At 36.1% G+C, this 18738-nt stretch overlaps 1 protein-coding gene across 7 annotated transcripts in view; it reads left to right on the top strand.

Annotated features, from left to right (window-relative positions):
• MON2 (MON2 homolog, regulator of endosome-to-Golgi trafficking) overlaps positions 1-18738 on the top strand; it is a 73150-nt gene that overhangs the window by 40283 nt on the left and 14129 nt on the right. For 4 of the 7 annotated variants that reach the window (XR_007905925.1, XR_007905924.1, XR_007905926.1 and 1 more), the window contains exons 23-30: positions 1091-1253; positions 1660-1953; positions 2713-2911; positions 4225-4853; positions 9830-9973; positions 10496-10513; positions 10780-10908; positions 12929-13119. Coding sequence is in view for 3 of the 7 variants with exons in the window: in XM_051795733.1 (XP_051651693.1) it covers positions 1091-1253; positions 1660-1953; positions 2713-2911; positions 4225-4853; positions 9830-9973; positions 10496-10513; positions 10780-10908; positions 12929-13119 (1767 nt within the window). In the remaining 4 variants the exon portion in view is untranslated. The other 3 variants (XR_007905927.1, XM_051795734.1, XM_051795735.1) reach the window with 3 other exon arrangements.

Here is an 18738-nt window from a genome sequence, read left to right as displayed (position 1 = left end):
TGTTTATTTTAAGCATAGATAAAGCCCTGTACAATATGAAGAGTTCTCACTGAACTTGAGTTTCTTGCATTTATATTTACCTTCTTTGTGGTCACCTATAACATCAAGCACAGTTTTACGATTTGAAGAGCTGTATTGCTATTGCCACTTGCATGAAGGATGTCAAAACCTTTCTCCAAACACATAGTAGTGTGGGACATTATTTGGGAAATGACCTGTTTTAAATTTGTTCTTGTAACCTTGCATTTGAAGTTTAGAAAGAGAGATTACTTTCCCATTAATTCAGTGCTTCAAAATGAGTAGTGTAACTATATTGTCATTTCCTGTCTCCTTCCCTGTTCTTTTAGAGTCCTTGAAGGTGACATACCTCTGGAACTTGGAGGGTGGAGGGGGAACTGCAGCAATTTTGGGTTGTGTTTCACTTTATAGACTCCTGTAATGAATATGGGGGAAAGTATTGCTGTGAGCATTTCCTCCATCAGTATAGTAATGATAAATACTTTGATCTTATGTGGTAGGGTGGATGTTTCTGTGCAGTATGCATCATATTAGCGAATTATTAGTTATACCATTATTGTCCATGTGAAGTTTCTTGTGCATTCTTCTGGATTCCATATCATGTCGGCTTTTACAATGCAGTGGAAATAACCCACACATGATTTTTATTTTTAATTAATCAGAAAAAAATATTTAATTTATGTTTTTGAAACAGGTAATTGACATATCTATAATCTGGATTTTAGCTACCGCATTTGAACTAACAAGTCTTAGAACTCTAGAACAGAGAAGTAGACTCTACTATATAAAGTTAACTAAAGACCACTGGAAAGTCTAAACTTCAACTCTACTAGATAGTTAACATGGGCTAAAATGCTTAGTCAGAATTCCAAATTCAACTTAATGTTATATCTCAAAAAACCCCATTTAAAATATTGCAAACTCATCTCAAAAACATTAAATTGATTTTTTCATTTTGTTTTTAATAATACTATCTCCTGGGGTATTGTATTCAAAACATTTCTGTGCTCTTGAAGAAATTTGAAATGAGTGCGTGTGTGTGTATTTTGTTTTTGTTTTGTTTTTTTTTAAGTGAGTCCTTAATACGGACTGCATTCCAGTGTCTTCAGTTGGTTGTGACCGACTTCCTTCCAACAATGCCATGTACTTGTCTACAGATAGTTGTTGAAGTTGCTGGAAGCTTTGGACTTCACAATCAAGAGCTAAATATTAGCTTAACTTCAATTGGTTTGTTGGTGAGTTTTACATTACCCTACAGTGATGCTGCTTCTGGCTTTCATTTTTTTCTTTTCTTATTTTCATGAAAACTAATCTATAGTCAATGATACAAATGAAGGCCACAACCTTTTTTGGGGGGTTCTTACCATGCTCTTCATCAGTATGCATTTTTCGTCTTTTAATATGTTTTCTCCTTTCTGGTGCTTCATGTATAACTGGGGCCTAAAAGCTGAGGATAAGAAAAATACTTTTTGCACTTTGCAATATTTATGTGCTGATCTTATTTCATCGGTGTAGAGAAACGATTATCGTGACGTACTTTACAAAATACTTTGTGAAAATGAGAAGCAATTTGTTTAATTATCATTAAGAACAATACAATATTTTTATTGTACAACACCGTATGTCTTATTTATCTTGTAGTGGAATATTTCAGATTATTTTTTCCAAAGAGGCGAAATAATTGAAAAGGAGCTAAACAGAGAAGAAGCAATGTTGCAGAAACAGGCAGAAGAAAAGGGAGTGATGCTGAATAGACCTTTTCATCCTGCATCACCATTTGACTGTCTTTGGTTATGCCTGTATGCCAAACTTGGAGAACTGTGTGTGGATCCCCGACCTGCAGTTAGAAAGAGCGCTGGACAGACATTGTTTTCTACTATTGGTGCTCATGGAACTTTATTGCAACATTCAACATGGCACACAGTAATATGGAAGGTATGATGTGTAAGCTTCCACTGAAGGTTTTGTAAATAGCATTCACATTTCAATAATAATTGAGCATTCACCAGTTAATGACCATTATCAGTTATATAACTTATTTTGACTTTTTAAAGATAACATGGTGTCAGAAATCTGATTTCTCAGGTTTTGGGAATGTTTTTTACACTTTCTCTTCTCTGGCCTTTAAAGCCTCTCTTGAAATATAATTTTCATGTCTTGATCGTTTATTTCTTACTTGTAAGTTGGATTAAAAGACTGTTTCCTTCCTACAAGAATGAATGACATTTCTTTGTGTGAAAATGGAGATGTTTGAGGGTCGTGTGATTGGGCTGACCTGATGTTAGATGGAGCCTTGCTTTGCTATCTGTTTTGACTCTCTTGAGAGGATCTGTCAAATGCCCTGTTCTAAGTCACAGTCACGTTTGTTGTTCTTTGTGGAAAAATTAGGCTATATTTGAGCCTGCTTGTTGTACCTGTGAAAAATCTTACATCCACTGGTTTTAGCCTTCTGTTAGTGCTAACACTGTTCTCAGTGGGGTTGATTGTGCTATTTCTAAGCCTTCTCAAGTGGCCATCATTTGACTGATTCATAATCTTGGCTGCTGTGGAGACTATTTAGAACAAGGGAATTTTCAGAGTGACACAGTGACAGAATGGATAATGGAAAAATTACTATTTTTTGTTAGTTTACTATGAATACAACTATGTTATTTGAAAAGTTGCGTTTTTCCTCTTTTTTTCTGACTATCACAGGTTTTATTTCACCTGTTGGATAGAGTTCGAGAATCTTCTACCACAGCTGACAAAGAGAAGATTGAATCAGGAGGAGGCAACATTCTCATCCATCATTCAAGGGATACAGCTGAGAAACAGTGGGCCGAGACGTGGGTATTAACACTGGCTGGAGTTGCAAGAATATTTAACACCAGGAGATACTTACTGCAGCCTTTAGGTAAAATCTATAGTTACTGAAAGATACAGTAATAAACTTCCTGCTTTTGTATATTTTTTCTATTAAAGTACTGGGCAAGAATCTTAATCTTAGCTTAAAAGTGTGTTTTGTTGTGTCTCGCCTCAAATGTTACGATGATTAGGGAGTTACTAGTTCATGCTCCTTAGAGCCAAAAATTTTAACTACAGATTTTGTCTCCTGTATCAGAGTAATTGAGATTAAATCTCAGTAGTCACAATTCTGGGTGCCAGATAGGTTTAAATTATAGTAGCCTGATAACAATAATTTTTCTCTTCTTTTGGTTGCCAGAACATACTTTTCCTTTTGTCTTTCTAAGGTTATGCAACACTTGCCTGGAACTCTTCTGTGGCATCAGTGTGTCAAGTTTAATTGTACTCTTAGAATGTAAAGAGAACTCACCTGTAAAGTCAGTGGAGTATTGAACATTTACATTTTTCATGTATGCAGTAATATTTTACAATAGCTTAGTAATTTCTACAAGGAGAAAGAGAAAAAGAAATAGAGAATGTATAGCTTGCAAAGCAAATTCCTCATTACATTAATATACCTTCACCATCCTATAGTATACAATTAATATATATTAACTAGAAATATGTTGTAATTTATTTCATTTTGGTTGTTGTGATATCAACATATTAATAGCTATCAAGAGTATTGGTCATTTGCAGAAATGTGGTAGATTTTAAACTGTATTAAACTTGAGTTAAAACTGAATAAAAAAATTAAAACTAATTATTCAAACCCTGTAATTAGTATAATAGAAAATTGAAGGTTAAGGCTAAATTTAATGAAAAACTCAAATGCCCCAAATGAAATCTTTCCACAGTACAATTATAAGAGCATTTTAAAATCAATTCTTTATAAATACATTACATGACTATAGATTTGACCCTTAATTCTTTGTGTGTACTTAACCCTTTTTAAAATCAACAGGCATCTGGTATGCATAAGAACAAATCTGTTTCACTATACTGAATAATGAAAACATATTTTACTAGTATGGGATGTGGTATGTGATTTTTCGCTAGCAAATTTAACATGAACATAGATATATTGTTTCATTCTTCATATTTGTGTGTTTCTCTGTCACATTCATTCTTTCTGGTTATGGTTGAACTGATATATTTTATAAAAGCCATTCGAGCTGACACCTAATCTCTTGAAATTTCTGTTTGTGTGAGTAACAAGTAAAGGTTGTATGAACAACCTTTTAGAAAGGCAGGGTGGGTGGGAATGGGAATAGGAAGCAAGTTCCAAGTTGATTTTTTCCTCTTTCTTTCTTTTTTAAATAGGAGACTTTTCTCAAGCCTGGGATGTTCTTCTTGATCACATCCAATCAGCAGCACTCAGCAAAAATAATGAGGTTTCCTTGGCTGCTCTGAAAAGCTTCCAGGAGATCTTACAAATTGTTTCTCCCATTCGAGACTCTGAGAAACCTGAGACACCACCTGCCATCAATGTTTCTGTACCTCTGGTGGTAGGGACAACAACTGCCACTAGTCTTGGTAGATCATTCATGAGAACTGACTCCATTGGAGAAAGAATAGGAAGATATAATGGATCTGAATTGCCTGTAATAACAGATGAGATTGAAGATTTGAATCTTTGGTGGGCAGCCTGGAACAGCTGGTATAGGATTGGTTCCGAAAGTACAAGGCCTCCAATTACTTGTGATAAATTGACTTTCATTCCCAGCCAGCCTTTTCTTACAGCTTTAATTCAAATATTCCCAGCTCTTTACCAGCACATCAAAACTGGTTTCAGCATGGATGATCTCCAAAAGCTGGGTGTCATTTTGCATGGTGCTGTTTCAGTTCCAATCAGTTCAGATGCTTCCCCTTTCATCCTTCCATCTTACACTGAAGCAGTTTTGACAAGTTTACAAGAAGCAGTGCTTACAGCTTTAGATGTTTTACAAAAGGTAATAATGCAACTTCTGATGTGTGGTGAAAGGTAAACTACACTGTGTCTCACTTCTCAGAACTATAGTGAGGGACTTAACATGATTTTTTAAATTATTTATAATTGCACAGTGTATTGTATTAGAACAATCAGATCTCCATTCCTGATGCAACCCAGGTGCTCTTCATTGAAAGGAGTGGTGTAATCTTTATGAAATATACTTTTGGTTGATTGCAGAAATACTTTAAGTATTGTGCTGTGTTTGTAGCCATTTACTTGGCTATTTAATATTGAAGTACTGTTGATGTTGAAGATCTCTACATGGAAATAGGGGAACAGTCCCACAAGGCAGAATCATTATCTTTGCAGCCACTCCTTTAGTTTATGGGTTTGACAAATACTCATGAATGTATTTTGAAAACAGAGGTATAAAAATAGCATCATAGGTAGGCTTGGATTGGAGAAGGAACCTTAAAGATCATCTAGTTCCAACCTCCCCTGCCATGGGCAGGAGCAGCAGTGGTCTGGAGTAAATTGTTTTTCACGAATTTCAATTCATTTTGCTTGGATAGAAGTTGGTATTAAATCTCAGCTTTGTATGTGGTTATATAAGTAACATGAAGTTTTAACACCGACCATGTCCGCTACATTTTCATCCTTTTCCAGTCAGGCTCGACCTTTTGTATCCTCCCCTTTCCAGCAGCTCAGTCCTGCCCAAATACTGTTTTCCCCACTTAGTCACTCAATTTATTCATCTCAGATTTTTCTGTTTCTGTGTTAGTCTCCTTATCCAGATCTTAGTTTCCGAAGGGTGCAAGCATTAGTGCCTTTTAAAGAGGGGGTTACCAGAGTTTTTAACATGATGAAAAACTGCACATTTTTATACTCTTGTTCTTGTCGAGATAAACTGTTTTAGCTGAAGGTTTCTTAAACAGTAACAAAAGCACCAACTCCCTGTGAGAGGGAGACATCTCCTCTTCCCCACTCCCAGTCTGAATGATTAGTGTGGCAGTTAAAAGCCTTTGCAAATACAGACTTCCATAAGACAGTACCTCAACTTATACAGTACCTTCCATCCCATCTATAGTTGTGTTATTAACACAACAGCACTGAAGTTCCTAAAAAAAATTAGTTGAAGTATATTTGGACATCAGTAAGTTCTGTGAAGTTGTGTGATTGCTCCTCTTGGCTATATAACACAGTACAATTCACATGACGAGGCAGCCAGCCAGTGCTGATGTGGAGCAAAGGTGATCTGTCAGATGGTTTTTGCTGCCGGCTACAGTATCTTTTTCTCTCTTGAAACTAATTGATACTCTCAGGAGTACACACAGAAGCTAGTGGATGATTAAAGAAGAGTATGCAAATATTTGCAATCTTCTTTAAAACAAAAGGTTTCTCACGTGTTTGCATGTAGGATCGGGTTTTTTGGTGATACAGGAAGACTTGGGTCAGTTCTGATTTTCTAAGAACTTGTGAAACAACTTTGCAGTTTGAATAGCGTAAAAAACCCTGATATTTCTCAGATGAGCCCTTGACTGGTTTAATAAAGATATTTTATAATGTGATTCCACTAAGAAAAGACATTGCAACTCAAGAACATGGGGCTGGGAGGGAGCTTTGGATCTCCTTTCAGGCTTCCATATGTTGAGCCCATTTTGCACTCTTTATTTTGTCCTTCATTGTCTCTTTATTTCTCAGTAGAACTTGTCATCTAGTCTTTTATTGCTGTAGTATAAGGTTGGAGTTTTGGTTTTTTGGTTTTTCGGGGTTTTTTTGTAAGTCCCTTTCATCACTGTAGCTCAGCTAAAGTTTTATCTCAAGCCCAGATTTGCTCATTATTCTCAGTTCTTCCCTACATTCACTCTAGGTCAACTCTACAGCGAGCCAGCTGGCTCATCAGATAGAACACAAGTGCATCATGGCTAGGCTTCACAAACGAAGATTTGGGAACACAGGTGCATACATGGGGATCAAATACATTTGAATTCTGCCTCTGCAGGCAGTATGGATGCAAACCTCTTTAGCTGTGAGTGTGGTAAACTCAAGGCTGTATTTGCATATACCAACAGCAGTGATAGAGACCTAGCTACAGAGAGCAGTTAAAAAAAAAGAGTACTCCATGCCAGTAGTTGCACTGGGAGTTAGATAAATCTGAACTATTAAAAAAATGGAAGGTTAGTACCAGAATGCTTTAAAGCATAAATTTCTGAAATTGAAGTATTGTGTCAGTTTTTGCAACAAAAAGGATATGCAGAGTATTTTATTTTGTTTGTGTTTTGTTGTAGTGTGACCACTACTTTTTGATTTATGTGGGTCCCTTTCCTTAAGATGTAAATAAGTGCACTTAATGCAGTAACTAACACCCTGTTTTATAAGCAGCTCTTAAAGGTATTTTCAACATCCTTTGTCACACACTTTGTTAGGCTCTTTTTCAGATTTTAAGATGATTAGATAAAAGTTATAGTGTCAGTCAGAAATATAAACCTCTTTGAAAAGCAATTCTGGTTAGTCCACAGAATCATTTCGGTTGGAAAAGACCTACAAGGTCATCGAGTCCAACCATTAATTCAGCACTGCCAAGTCCACCACTAAACCATGTCCCCAAGTGCCACATCTACGTGCCTTTTAAATGTTTCCAGGGATGGTGGTGACTTAACCACTTCTCTAGGCAGCCTTTTCCAATGCCTGACAACCCTTTCTGAAGAAATTTTTCCTAATATCCAATCTAAAGTTCCTCTGGCACAACTTGTGGCCATTTCGTCTTGTCCGATCACGAATTACCTGGGAGAAGAGACCAATCCCCCACCTCCCTTCAGCCTCCTTTCAGGTAGTTATAGAGAGCAGTAAGGTCCCCCCTGAGCCGCTTTTTCTCCAGGGTACACAACCCCAGCTTCCTCAGCTGCTCCTCACAGGGCTTGTGCTCTGGCCCCTTCACCAGCTTTGTTTCCTTTCTCTGGACATGCTCCAGCACCTCAATGTCTTTCTTTTAGTTAGAGGCCCATAACTGGACACAGGACTCAAGATGTGGCCTCACTAGTGCTGAGTACAGAGGGATAATCACTTCTGTGGTCCTGCTGACCACACTTTCTGATACAAACCAGGATGCCACTGGCCTTGGCCACCTGGGCACACTGCTAGCTCATGTTTGGCAGCTGTTGGCCAGCATCTCCAGGTCCTTTTCCACTGGGCAGCTTCCCAGCCACTCTTCCCCCAGCCTCTAGTGCTGCATGTGGTTGTTGTGACCAAAGTGCAGGAGCTGGCACTTGGCCTTGTTGAACCTCATACAATTGGCCTTGGCCCATTGATCCAGCCTGTCCAGATCCCTCTGCAGAACCTTCCTACCCTCCAGCAGATCAACACTCCCACCAAACTTGGTGTTGTCTGCAAACTTGCTGACGGTGCACTCAATGCCTTTGTCCAGGCTGTCAGTAAAGATATTAAACAGAACTGGTCCCAGTAATGCTCCCTGGTGGGATATGTTGAAACAGTCTTCTGCGAGTAATGTAAATTGCATCTGTGCAAGTGAGTTACATCTATTCAGAAATTACCCAGGAGTTTGTGGATGCTCTTTTTTCCCTTTCTATTTCATTTATTTGTATATTAGAATCATTTTTATACCTTTTCAAATAGGTATGTAATCTCACATTAACATGTTAAAATTTAGTGCAGTGACTTTAGTGCAGCAGATCAGATGAAGCTGTTTTACAGGGTGTTGAATAATTTTATATCAGCAATTAACCCTTTAGTCTTCTGCAGTGCAGGTGAGTACCTAGCTTCCAAGCATCCTTTTCAGAGTTCAGTACAGTTTTGACCTTGAGTACTAGCAAAGGAGTATGCTTTTTTAGGAGTTCTGCATTATATTCATAATGTTGATTAAGCTTTTTGAGCATTAGACATGCATTTTAAATTGCATGAGGTGAGGAAAAGAAAAAGGCCATTGATGATTCATGGAGTGCTCTGCTGCAAGTTGTCCATTGCCTGAAGGTGCAGCTAGGTCTTCAGGTGATGTAGTGATGAATGCCTGTAGCCTCTGTTGGCTTGCTCCCTCTCATGGCTGGGGACTCAGGATATTTGCTTGCCCATTGACTCACACAGCTCCTGATGTGGCTCCAGCATGGGGTCTGCACTCAAACAGTTTTGGAGCTGTTACCACCTTGAGTGAGTTCAGCCATAACTTGTCATGGATGATCTGTGGTTAATGAAAAGGGCGTTTAATTCTTCCCCCCAGAAAAATGACAGTACAAGCACAAAGTCTTTTTGTAGAGCAATAAATTGACTGTTTCTTGAAGCTTTGAGAGGAGAGACTTTGGGAAGTAAAGCAAGGTATTTAAAATGGCAGAATATAATTGGAGTAACTTCATAGAATCATTGTATCTTGCTTTGAAAATAAATGCCCTAAGATTTCCTTGGGATTTATATTGCAACTGGAAATCATTAGCTTCTGACAACATGATATTTCATTGACATCATCTAAGTACACCCTTCCTGAAATGTTTTCCATTTTAAAGCAATATTATGAGTTTCAGCTGTACCAAAATCATATAATTCTCATTTATTTATATTCCTTTCTGTAAGATGCTATTTTAACTACTTTTTGAAGCTTGTATAATTTACTTCTGAGATTTAAATGTTCCTTGAAGTAGGACTTAAAGAAGATGTGGCTGAGATCTATATACAAGACTTATATAAGCCTTATATTTTACTGACATGTCAAAGTAAAGTCAGTAAAGAAAATATATCTCTTTTATTGGATGAGATAGCTGTATTTACTGAACTATATATTCTCAGGTATCTTGCCACTTAATTTACTTTAATAAAATAAACAAACTTACTTTCCTTAAGCTGTTAGAACTATCCACTGTCTTTTATACAGCATGACTCTCGCATAGTCTTACATGGGGATTTTTCATTGGGAGTTCCTTGCACTGATGCAGATGTTGACTGCAAAAGCTCAAGATATATATTAAGCTTTTGTATTTTCTTTTGGTATAGGCTATATGTGTGGGCTCAGAAAGTATGCAGATAATGTATCCTGCAATCTTTGACCAACTGCTGGCCTTTGTAGAATTTTCATGTAAGCCTCCACAGTATGGACAGCTGGAAACAAAGCACATTGCAAATGCAAAGTATAATCAGGTAATTAATTAGAAATTTGTTTCACTTGGCTGGTGAATCCAGTTGAGCTTCAGATACAGGTTATTCCGCAAGATGCATTTATTCAATCTGTAAAAACTTCTGCATGTTGTGTAGTAAGTTTTTTTACATGCTTTTATTATCTTCATTTACTCCCTTTACATTCTTCTTTGCTTTTATACTTTGTATTCCTTCATGTAGGAAAGATCTTGCCTGGACACCAGACATAGTGAATGTGTCTGAATTTGTAGAGTGAATTAATCTAAAATAATTTGTCCTACACATGATACTAAATTTAATACAAAGACATGATAATTTTGAATGGAGAAAATTCCCTCAAGCTGCAGATTTTTGAATTGCACGTACTGTAAAGAAATGGGACATGTTCAGTAATTCTTTTTATCTGTGTACGCTGCTGTTCACTAAGCATGAGCATCTGATTCAGTGTAATGGGAGAGGTAACTATTACGTATGTATTAATTCTTCTTATTCTGTTTGTCCTGCAACACAATGGAATCACACTAGATACAACTATTTGCACCGGTGAGTTAAATTTCCTTAAAGATTGTCCTAATGTAGTTGTCTTGCCTAGACTGCAACGTTTCTCCTACTTAAATGTACTTTACTTCAATGTAGAGTACATTTTCATAGCCAGACTACGTTGTATTTGCAGTTTTGTTGCTTGGACCATATTCTTAGCAAACCTTGCATGCATTAAACTGAGAGTTCAATGCAAAACATACACCTTCTGTTCCTTAATTAATATGTTTTCACATATAGTTTAGTAATTTACTAATTTCTTTTCCTAGGCGGAATGGGTAGCATTGAATTATGTACCATTTGCTGAGAGATCTTTGGAAGTTGTGGTGGACTTATACCAAAAGACAGCTTGCCATAAAGCTGTGGTAACGGAGAAAGTTCTTCAGAACATTATTAAGGTAAAAGTTTGCCCTGCATATGCTCTGAATTTAATGAACTTATATTGAGTTTTATTTTCAGCTAGTGTTTATAAACACTTTCTAGGAAACCTAAAGCTGTAGTAAACAAATGGATATTTTATGAAGATGAGCAGCAGGTAATAATTTCTTTTGAAGCTGCAAGGCTATTGATCAGGCTATATGTATTGTTCTTAGCTGGATAATGTCAGCATCAGTATTTCACTGTTAAGATAAAAATTAACTAATGTGTTAGGCCTCAAAATTTTAATCTTTGAAGGTATTATGCACCTGAGTCTGGTAAGTAGGCTTCTTAGTAAATATGGCATCGAAGGCCAAAGATGAGTTTCTGTAGACTGGCATATATGTTTCAGGAGCCTGTGCTGTAGCTATTACTATTGATTTACTTCTAAAGACTTTGTATGTTGATGTAACTATGGAATGTTACGGATGAGCTTAGGCCTCAAAATTTTAATCTTTGAAGGTATTATGCACCTGAGTCTGGTAAGTAGGCTTCTTAGTAAATATGGCATCGAAGGCCAAAGATGAGTTTCTGTAGACTGGCATATATGTTTCAGGAGCCTGTGCTGTAGCTATTACTATTGATTTACTTCTAAAGACTTTGTATGTTGATGTAACTATGGAATGTTACGGATGAGCAAATATACCTTTAAGGTGAAATTGTCCAACTTTTCACTTTTTTGACCTTGTTTCCATTTCAGCAAAAAAAATAGTAAATAATAGAAGTAATAGGAAATGTCTGGAAAAAAAATGTATCTGACCGAGGTTTATTTGGAATAACTTGACTGACATCAGGTTTTTCCTATATAGAAATTTAGAAATGTGAATGTATTTAAAGTAGGCGATATTATGAATTAAATATTTGTATTTCAAAGCTAATGCAGTTGTTTTCTACTTCTGTTTTAATAGGATTAGTGAAACTGATATAAACACCACTTTTCTTTAACATTCACAGCTGATAATAATGTGATTCATTGCAGTAGATGAAATATGTTTCATGTCTCTAAGTCCATGTTGATTTTGGAATTAAATTTGACATATACGATGAATAGCAGCAGAAAAAAATATTCTAAAATAGGGCTGGCAATAGAGAATTAATTATAATTGACTCCTTGTGAGAGTCAGAGTGAGTCTTTCCTCCCTTTGCTTTCCTCAAATCAAAGACTGCACTAACAGCATGGGGGGGCATACATGTAGTACCCAAACCTAGTCACTATGTATTTGAAGTATAAATTTAATTAGTTTTCCAAGATAACTTACTATCAGGTTCTAAGTCAGTTTGACTAACAATGCTAAAAGGGATACATATAGTGTAAATAGTTCATGTGCTTAATATTTTTAAATTTATTAATGACTTTGTTTTATAGATATTGAACTTTGTATATAAAAGACTTAAAATTTGCCAGGTTTTTGTCTGCTCTACATTTGAGTTGTATTGCACCCTTTGTCTTAGAATTTCCCTGGCTGTTCTTACTTGTAAATTTCATGTGGTTTAACAGCAATGAACTGGTTTCTTGCAGTGGTAATGTGTACAGTTCACCTTCGTTAGGAAAAGTTTAAATTTAATTTAACTTTTTTACTTTAACTTGCACTTGGGGTAGGTTTCTAGGAATGGGACCAAATTCTCCAAAATACACTCATGGTAACAAACTGCCTGCAGTCTCTTAGATGTTAGGAAAGCCCATTTGTCATGCTTGGCAGAAATGGTGGATGACAATACAGAAAAAGAAAATTAGTGTGTAATTTCATAGTATAATTGATAATGGATCAATTCTGACTTCTAACCTTGTACTTGGCTACACACCTGTGCTTTAGCCAGCTGGTATATGGTAAATCATCTTTAGAATTACATTTTTAAAAGGCCATCTCATATAGGAGCAGAAAAGGTAGGGATGTGTACTATCATCTCTGACTGTGTCCACCAAGATCTTCTGCAGAAACTTGCCATACTCTTAGATTTGCCGGAGCAATTGTAATTTTTGTTTCAACTTTCATTTTGCAGACACTAAGAATACCTCTCAGTCTGAAATACTCCTGTCCTTCTGAAAGCACATGGAAGCTAGCTGTTTCCTCTCTTCTCAAAGTTCTCTCCATTGGACTACCTGTTGCAAGGCAGCATGCATCTTCTGGAAAATTTGACAGTATGTGGCCAGAGCTAGCAAATACTTTTGAAGACTTTTTATTCACAAAAAGGTAAACACAATTTCTTTTTTTTTTTTTTTTTAAGGGGAATAATTATAAGTAATTTGTTCACTAAATATGTCAGTAGCGCTATTTTATATCTGAAAATTATTTTAATGAATGATGGAGAAAAGGTAACTGACGTCTACTTCAAAAAAATTACAGTTTTAGAAAGTAGTAGAAAAACTTAAATCAGAAGGTGAAATGTAAAAGCAAGAAAGAGCTCAACTGAATTCTCAATACAAGGCATAGTCATTCTGAACAGGCCAAGGAGTTCTGTATGGACTCCCAAGGACATTTACTATAGATTTGATAAAGAGTTACTCATATGTACTCAATTTGTTCCTTTCTTCACTTTGACCAGAATTGCAACAGTAATTTTTTTTAAATTAAGGTGAACACTGTTAACTATATGTATTTCTCCTTAGTTGCATCTTGAAATATTCCACCAACTATGAATTTTTGAAAATTATTTCTTACACTACTGTTCACTTAGAAGCCCATAGTTATCTTGCATTTGTTTCTACCCAAGATAAATTGACTGTGCCTTAATAATTAACCACACTTTATTTATGATACTTTATGAAAAATGTAGCTAAATAGTCATTTATAACTAGAAAGACAGACATATGTATAAGTACATTCATAGTCTCTCAAGAATGGAACACTGTAGATGTGGGCATGTACAGTGGATGGGTTGAAAAAGTCTGGAAGTGAAAAATAATAACAGAGACAGACAACTTAATCATAGAATCATAGAATGGTTTGGGTTAGATGGGACCTTAAAGATCATCTGGTTCCAACCCCTCTGCCATGGGCATGTGCACCTTGCATAGACCAGGTTGCTCAGAGCCCCATCCAACCTGGCCTTGGATCTATTAATTTGTTCAACCAAAAGAATATATCATTAGGAGAACATTGTGAATCTTCAGAATATAGTAAGAGCTTGCTCCAGAGAAGAATTTTTTTTGTCCCTTGACAATAGGTATAAATGCATTTCAGTACAGCAAAGATTATCTGGATTAGACAGACACTAAGGAAACCTTTTACTATGAGGAAGGTTAGATATTGTAAAACATTACATAGGAATGGGATGGAACTTCCATCTTCTGTGAATATCTGTGAGCAAGCATCTTTTAGGAGTAGTTTAAGTATATGTAAGAGTGTTTTGGACTAAAGGACAAGGTGGAATACGAAAAATTTAATTCCCTAGTTTTCTCTGTATATGCTGATAACAGTAACAAATTAATCTTTCTTTTTAACAGAAAACAGTAAGGGTTTTTTGTGCCTTACACTAATATGCTTTCTATGTGTATGCATTTAGTTTTTAAACACACAAAAATCAGCAACCCAACAGAGCTGTATTTACTAATGATGGATAAATAGCAGCTTGCACAAAACAAACAAAAAATAATACCGATGAAAATTAATTTTAGAGACACATCAGTTAATGAAAATGTTTGTAATAAAGAATGGCTTTGGCATTTCACCAATAGGATTACATGGCAATCAACTGAAAAACCTTTCCATTGTTTTTGCATTTACTTGAAAGAAAATTTTATTAAATAGGAGGACCTTAAAATAGAAAAGATCATCATGACTGCTTAAAAGACACTTCAATGTCCAAGTTTTTATTTTTATGCTTCCCTGTTTCTTTAATTTATAATAATCTTCTCAGTATCTTGTTTGGGTTTGTTTTCAGCTGCAGTTAGTAGTCCTGCTTGCATTTTGAAACAGTTAGCACCCTATAATCAATATCATTGTTTGGTTTGCAAAATGAAAATGAAGGTTTTTCGAGTTATTGCAGAGGAATCTATGTTCACTTAGAAGTTGCTTTGGGAATACATACTATTTGCTATAAATTAATTCTTCCTAAATATCTGCAAAACAGATGAAACATTTCCTTTTTGCACATTCTTAGCTGACCAAGACTGGCACTGCTACAGTTTTTTGTTATTAATTATTCATAAATCCAGGGAAGTAAAATTATCATAGATCTTCAGTGTAATTCAGGGTAATCCACTATCCTCTGCATGACCTTTTTTTGCCAGATATGTTGTCCATTTTTCTTAATTTACAGTGAGTGATTTATACTTCCCTTGAAAATTATTTCGACCACAGAAATTTCATCTTACTCTCTTGCTTGCTGGAAATGATCGCTGCTCATATTTATTCCAGTAGCTTTTGCCAGCTGTCATTCATGGGCAAATGTTCTCTGGATGCAAAAGAAAAATAGTACTTGTGTGAATATTTGGTGCCCTATCATGTCTGTCTTCAGTTAAGTCTGATTTTGCCTCTTTAGAGACCAGTGTATTCTATAATTGTACATGCAAAATGTGATTTAGGGATCAACTTTTTCATCACAATTGACGATGTTCTCAGAAAAGTTGTAGGAAACTTTTTTCTTCTCTCACTTAGAAGCTTTAAGGTTCAAAATAATTTAAAACACTAAAAACAGGCTGGCAGTTTATAGAACCACATGGCTACAGCAAGATAATTTGGCCTGTTATTATAATTAATGGCCGTTATAATTATTCTTTCCACGCTTATTGTGAATAGACAAATTTTGCTTTTGTAGTTGTACGTTGCATGGCTACAGAATGTCTGGTTTGGGGTTGTAATTTTTTTTATCTCTCTAGTGTCCATCTTCTTCTAAATAGAAGTTTGTCTTCCCAACTGTACAGTTCTGCTACTTACAGTTAGAGCTCTATCCCTTGGTAGCTTTAGAATAGATAGCCTTTCTGTTCCCTCTATCAGCCTCAGTCTTGTGATCCTAAAAAAATTTAAAGCTAAAAAGGGAGTACATATTCGTCATGCCAGTAATCAGGACAATTAGTTATAGCAGTTATTTATCCTTTTCTTCATCCTCTTCCTCCTCCTCCTCCTCCCCACAATGCTACTGAAGCGTGCCTCTCTCACTGTGATGCAAGGAGGGCTCTAGAGATAGATGTCAAAGTTCCTCATGTTGAGGTAATCTCTTCTGATTTCCTTTGGTTGACTCTTTCTGCACTCTCTGCAAGGTGCTATGAAACTAGCTTTGTCAAGTAGGGCAAACCTGTCCCTTTTGTATTGAAATTTTCTAAATTGTGTCTTCTAGTGGATTGCGGTGGCAATTCAGTCAGTCCCTTAAATTTGTAGTTGTTCTATTTGTAAGGAAATTTAATTCAGAATTTTCAGATTTAGTGTTCTTTCAATTTTTCTTTTTATTATAATTTTAATAGAAAATATATGTTAATTGGAGTGGTGCCTTATTTCAGAGTTATTTAGAAGAATCTATTCACTGTTTTGAAAGTAACAGATAAAATTTATTGCTGAGTTGAGGTGCACGTCAACCTTCAGATTTTAGGAGAGGGCAATGAGAATCTACTTTCTTTTCCAACTATCCAAGGCCAGCTATTTAAGGCCAGCTAGCTGGTATAGAACTGTTTTTGGTGTGTTTTCTGTTTAATTTATATTATTAATGAGTTGTGTTTTAAAAAACACAGAGATCACTCTCTGCTCTTAGTGACTTGTAAACTTGACTTGATTTTAATGACTCTGGTGAACAAGTGGCTTTACTGCAGCTGTGAGTCATGTCATCTCTGGTGGCTTTCTGACTTGCAAATATGCCATGCAGGACAGAGCAGTTATTAAATCAGGTGCAGAAGTGTACAAATCTGGCTAAGGCCAGCATGGATTGAAAAGGTTCTGAAGCACAAAGAATTTGGAAAATGCAATTCGGCTGACACCCCAAGAGGCTAGCAGTGAGACAGAGTAATTGCATTACTGCATTGTCTGGATTTTTAGCATTCTCCAACATGTCACCCCTTGTGACAGGAATACAGTTAGATATAATCAGTTTGACCTGAATATGGTTAGAACTGAAAATTGTCTTTCTTATGCTGGCATTCTGTAATTTTTCCTAAGCTCTTTGTTTCAAGGAAACTGGAATGTTATGTCACCAAAAAACCTTATTTTTCTTCATTCACTCTTGATAGATTTTCATACTCCACACTTTCCACTATTAAATGTTCTAGATGTTTCATGTTACTGTCTGTCCAGGCTTCATGCAAAGCTAGATAAATGGCTTCCTTTTGTACCTACTCTTCAAACCCTTATTCTTCAAAGCTGACTTGGGACTTCTGGGATAGTTCTAAATATGAAACACCTGCATCTCAGTGAAACTCACTAATGCCTTAATGCAGTCAGTCCTCCTAGCAACACTGCATGACAGGTTTGGTTAGGTTTTTTACCTTTAGCTGTGTTCGTTAAAATATGCTGTTGCATATTGTCTCATTTTTCGATGCATATTTTCCAAGTTTCTACCTGGCTAAGATGAAACTATTTCACTGATGTTCTAAATATTTAATCAATATTTTAAATGTTTTTCTAGTCTAACTTGTAACTCTTTTAGTCACCGTGGCCCTAGAAATCACATGTGTAGATAGCCTAATATTGCTTCTGACAGTGAAACTGAGTTGGCATTGGTTTGACAAGAGGTCACTGTGGTTTGAATTAAAGCACTGTGAATATCTGTGTTTCAAATAGTGAACCTCCTCTGCATGGCCCCACCTGTATCTTTGGGACAGGAACAGGCTTTCAAGCCAGGTATGGAGCTGAATGAGAGGGGATACTCACTGATGTTTAAAAAGTACAAAAGCACAGCAGAATTGGTCTCTGCAGCTTTGTACATCAAGAAATTTCACATATAGCCAAAAGAGCCCAGGTAAATGAAAAAGGAAAATGTTACTGTCTTAGAGAATTAACAGCTTCCAAGAAATAAGTTTCAGGGTTTTTCAGTTTTTGGTTTTTCTGTTGTTTTTTTTTTTAAAGCAAGCTACAGCCGAGGAAACTCAACAATCTTGATTTTTATTATAAATCAAAATGACATTTAAAATTAATACATTTCATGTAACTTAATTTACACAAAATTATCTTCTAGTAAGAAGCTAGTCTGTTTATTATTTCATACCATTTTCCCAGAGGCTTTCATGGAACCATGTCAAGCCATTATATAAAATAAAATTCAATGAATGTGTGTATATATATAATTTACTAGAGTAGAAGTCTGTACTCACATGAGGGAATTAAATCAATACATTCCCAAAAGATGCTTCTGAACAGAGTGCTGCTGTGCACAGCAGGACTCCAAGTGCCTGTTGGCTCTGAAGCCCTGCCTAGACAGTGGGCAGCGGCTGGGAGCTCCGTACCTATGGAAGTTGCTGCATCACATGGCTTCTTATCTTTCCTGCCTCTTGACCTTCCCAGTGCAGTTTGGACATAACCAACAAAGCTTTTGGTCCCTAGACAGATGTTTCATATAGACACCTTACAAAAATATATTTACTTGGGAGTATTTTGCTACCTGGACAAGTATGTAGCTTAATCTGTAGCATATATGGCAGATCAGATATGGATGACTAAACAGAAATGTCTTAACACCTCTTTAAGCAAACTTCAGCTCAGAAAGTTAGTCATAGATAAGGAAGTGTCAGAGTGAAAGCTTCCCAGGTATTTCAACATGACACGCATTTCCACGCGTAAGTCTACATTACTGTTTAAAGGTTTTTCATAGTTGACAACTCTGTCACAAAAGGTACTGATTGAACAGCTATTTAACATTTTATTTTATTTTGTTCTTTGTTTTCAACA

Source organism: Manacus candei, unplaced genomic scaffold, assembly GCF_025592945.1.
Source record: "Manacus candei isolate 608988 ecotype Guabito, Panama unplaced genomic scaffold, ASM2559294v1 h1tg000043l, whole genome shotgun sequence".
NCBI classification, from domain to species: Eukaryota; Metazoa; Chordata; class Aves; order Passeriformes; family Pipridae; genus Manacus; species Manacus candei.
Note: the sequence above shows the minus strand (reverse complement) of the source record. Positions and strands in the feature narration are given on the sequence as shown.